Source organism: Frankliniella occidentalis, unplaced genomic scaffold, assembly GCF_000697945.3.
Source record: "Frankliniella occidentalis isolate FOCC.00 unplaced genomic scaffold, Focc_3.1 Scaffold11, whole genome shotgun sequence".
NCBI lineage: Eukaryota > Metazoa > Arthropoda > Insecta > Thysanoptera > Thripidae > Frankliniella > Frankliniella occidentalis.
In genome coordinates this window covers 3,401,194-3,405,189 of record NW_026267141.1, presented here as the reverse complement: position 1 = coordinate 3,405,189, position 3,996 = coordinate 3,401,194, and the positions used below count along the sequence as shown (strand labels likewise).

Here is a 3,996-nt window from a genome sequence, read left to right as displayed (position 1 = left end):
GAGCCAAGCCTGCCGGAATGGAAGGGGGGCAGGGAGCGTGGTTGGTAACATCCCGCCCGCCTCCTGCCAGTACTGATCAGAGCTGTGCAGACGAGGCAGGATCTGCTTCGTCGCTATACATCGTGCCCGGTCGGCACTGTTAAATTCCTACAAAGCAATGCTTTGCAGACGCTTTGCAAAGTGATGAGGAACCAGATGCTTTGTTACTACCAAGCATTAAGTTTGCTTATAGCCCCTCCCCCATTGCCCCCCTCCCTCGCCCCCAATATAGAACCGGTTGAAGAAACGCTCGCGCATCGGCTGCCACTAAGCGCATGGAGCTAGTGTTTTCGATCCGGCGAGTATGGCCGAAAATTCTGGCCGACCAGCCGACCCCATCTAAAATAGTCTTTGGGCAGACAAAAAAATTAGTCCATACCGCCGTACCCGCCCAATTGAAAACACTATATGGAGATAAGTGTGTAATGTTGGACCCCATGGGATAGGGATGGACTGTGTGAACGCAGAGAAGTCTGGGCCAGGGGGAGCGCACCTGTCGGCAGCGGCGTCGGGAGGCGCAGCGCCGGCAGCGAAGCGCGGCGGGCACGCCTACCCCTCGGCATACCTCGCAGGGGCTGGGATGTGGCGTAAACTTCTCGTAAGGCGACCTGACCAGCTAGCTAACGTTCGGCGTCCACTAGGGTCGTGGAGAATACGGTCTAGTTCGGGCTACGACGACTGTCCTACCACGACACGCTGAGGCGTCTAGATCACTTACCGCCTGAGTTGACGGAGAAGAAGCGGAGGTCACCATAACCTGCTGGCCGCTGCTGAGTTCAGTTCCAACCACGTCACGGCCTCGCCACCTAGGGGATCATACAGGAAGTTGGTCCGTCATTTGCCGTGACGAAACTGCCCGGTTCAGCCAGTGCAAGCTCTCGTAGCGCCTGACAGGTAGGCAACATCTTGCTGGCAGAACACGCGTGTAATGATGGGTGGCCTACCCTGAGTTTCGCAGGCGCCGAGCTCCTGTAATCTGCCGAACGAATCCGAGAAAAGCGGACGTACATTTTGGACGATCCCTTTCGTGTAGCCAACCTCACAGGGTTTCAGTTTCCCCCATACCCACCCCCGCGCACTGAAGTATCGTGGCGAGGTGACGGTAAGGTGCAAGACGAAAAAAAAATGCACTTCTTACTTCTTACGATTTTATGCCTTTTTACTTTTTTCATCCGTACGGTGCTAAATTTGTGTGATTTCCCTCTGCCATATTTTTGTACGTCGTCTGTTCACCTAGCAGCGGATGAGACATTTCCGACCCGCGTTCTAAACGTAAATACTTGGCGCCTCTGGTGCGGGGAAGGCCACCCGCAGTGGCGGCTGACATGAGCGCGGCGGGCACGCTTGCCTGGCAGAGGGGCTCCGACGGGGCGGGAAGAAACAATAATGCACGATGCCAGACAATTCCAAGAAAGACTTTAGTCTTTATTTTCATCGCCTAAACTTTGGCGAGCTAAATTCCAGATCGCAGAAAAACACGGCGCACTTCTGAACTAATTCTAAACAATTTACCAAGAAAGACTAGATTTATTTCCATAGCCTAAACTTTATCAAACTAAATATAAACTTTGAAGAAAAGAAACAGAACAAAATTGCAACAAAAAGAAAGAACAGTTTTCATCCGAGCCTGCAGCCTGCTAGCAGAGGTGCGCGACAACGATTCCTTTCCCAACCGTGTAATATCGCCACAATACGATATGACATGACACACTTGCGCTCCCCCCTCCAATGCTGTTGCTGCGCCCAGGTACAGCAGTACTAGGGCCTCGTTACCCTTGAACATAGGTACCTAACATGACAAGCCTCGCAAACAACGTCTACAGACGAGGGCAGGCAGCCCCGAACGGATCGTAGCTGCAGCAAGCACGCGTCGACCTCCGTGCAGGGATCTAATGTGGAGCGCCGGAAGACGAGGCGCCGGAGGGCGTGCAAGCCGCTAGCCGCCAGGTCCTGGCCCAGATCCGGGAAGTAGAATAGCTGCAGATCGCCTTCGTTACTGACGGCACAGTAAATGTGCAGCTCTTGTAGTGAGAGGGCGTGGGCGCGAATGAGGGACAGCATGGTGGCCTTGTGATCCGTGTTGAGGCCCACGCCCAGCCACAGCAACCGCCCGTGCTGCGAGGGGAGGAAGGTCACATTTGGCCCGTGGTAGTCGTATATCAGCAGGCTGCGCAGCCTGGCCATGCTCTCCACACATCGTATCTGGTTTTCCTTCGGAAAACGCATCCAGAGCTCCTTCAGCTGCAATGGCAGGTCAGGGTAGTTGCCGTTCAAGTCTTCCCTGCATTCAACCTTGAGTCTTTTGAGCGACGACATTTTCTCCACCTCCTCCATGACCTTCAGTTCAGCACCGCCCAAGATCTCTACCTCCTCGAGGTGCGGGGCAACGACGCGCAGCAGCTTGTCTGAACCACCACCCTTAACGTTTCTGAGGATTCGGACATTTTTCCATCGCCGGCCGTTTCGAAGGATGTCAGTCACCTTCAACTGACCATCATCAAGATCTTCGTTTACAATGGAGAGGATAGACAGCATGGGCGGGCCCACAAAAGTCGTCGGAGAGACAGGGACCGTAGGATTGGCAACCTGGAGGGGAGGGAGCTCATTAACTTTGGGCTGCACTATACCGAACACCAGTAAACAGCAAATGGGTAACGTATTTAACATGCACTACCAGAGAGAGCGATTCGTCAATGCCCGTCCCAGAAAGGAGGCCATGCAGGATCCCTCCCCCTTCCCCTTCCCACCCTGGGGATCTACTTCTTGGCCATTGGACTAGCAATACGCCTGATAAGTAGAGCAACGCCGCCTGTCCATCAAGAGAGTGTACGAAACTCTGTTAGCTGACCTTTTCCAGCTGGCCGTCCGTCCGCAGCTGCAGCAAGAGAAGATGCAAAATGTAGCTGTCTGGCCCCAGCTGAACGGAGGCCCTCCAGGCGGCACGGCCCTCCTCTGCCATGACATTGCATTTGGTTGAGGTCAGAAGACTGAGGCTGTCCTCCAACTGCTCGACGAGTTGCAGCTCCTTCACCTCGAGCTCCGGCGTCGTGTTGCACACGTCGGCTGCAGCCCTGCGCTCCAGAGCCTCTTCCATTTCGCGAAGCTGAGTGACCGAAGAGGCCAGCTGGCGGTTCAGGGCCTCCACTGCCACGGGGACCAGCTTCCGCAACAGCTGCACCAACCTCCTTCCCGCATCCACGCCCTGCTGCAGCTGCTTCAGCTTTATATTGTCTCTCCTGGGAATCTTGCAAGGGCTTGTGCCATTCTCAATCAATCGGATGGCTAAGATGTTATCAGGGAGGACGGCATGGTCACCCTCCAGTTCCTGAGAAAGAACACAATAGCCTGTTAGTACTAGATAAATTGCTTCAAATGTCTAAAACTACTGTAAAAATTACAAAAAGATTACAAGCCATAAATTTTTTTATAATGGTAATGTAAGTGGAAAATTTACGACAAATTTCACTTTTAATTGATGTTTTAAAATGTTAAGATTAAAGGAAACAAGGTGAGTTCTGAGGAAGTAAACATTTTCCTCACTCTACGTCTTACTTTAAAACTGACATTTTGATATTTTATTCTATAGTCCTCTTGCTTTAAAAGCACACAAATTACTCTAAGGGGTACACGCTGATCTTTTTTCAGTGTAAAACAATTTAACATTAAACCTAGACGTTTTACTTTTTTGTCCCAAAACATAAATAAGAGTATCACGATTTATTGGCTTCATTTATTTTTCAACTAACCTTCCTGCATGTTGGACACTTCTTACCCATGGCAGGATTCTGCACGCATTCTTTACAAATAGTGTGTCCACACGGCAAACTCTTCGGTCGATGGCAGTCCAGATCAAACTGAAGAAAGCAAATATCACACTGCAGTTCCATCTAAAACCAAAAGGAGGAAAAGTATTTAAGATGTTTCAGATCAATAGCACTTAAAAATATAATCATTATT

At 51.2% G+C, this 3,996-nt stretch overlaps 1 protein-coding gene across 1 annotated transcript in view; it reads right to left on the bottom strand.

Annotated features, from left to right (window-relative positions):
* Positions 1-1,443: 1,443 nt before the first annotated feature.
* LOC127752394 (uncharacterized) overlaps positions 1,444-3,996 on the bottom strand; it is a 14,012-nt gene continuing 11,459 nt past the window's right edge. The window contains exons 2-4 of the mRNA XM_052277733.1: positions 3,786-3,926; positions 2,888-3,364; positions 1,444-2,625 (exon numbers count right to left, since the gene is read on the bottom strand). Of these exons, the coding sequence (XP_052133693.1) occupies positions 1,798-2,625; positions 2,888-3,364; positions 3,786-3,926 (1,446 nt within the window). The 3' untranslated portion in view covers positions 1,444-1,797. The remainder of the gene's footprint in view (positions 2,626-2,887; positions 3,365-3,785; positions 3,927-3,996) is intronic.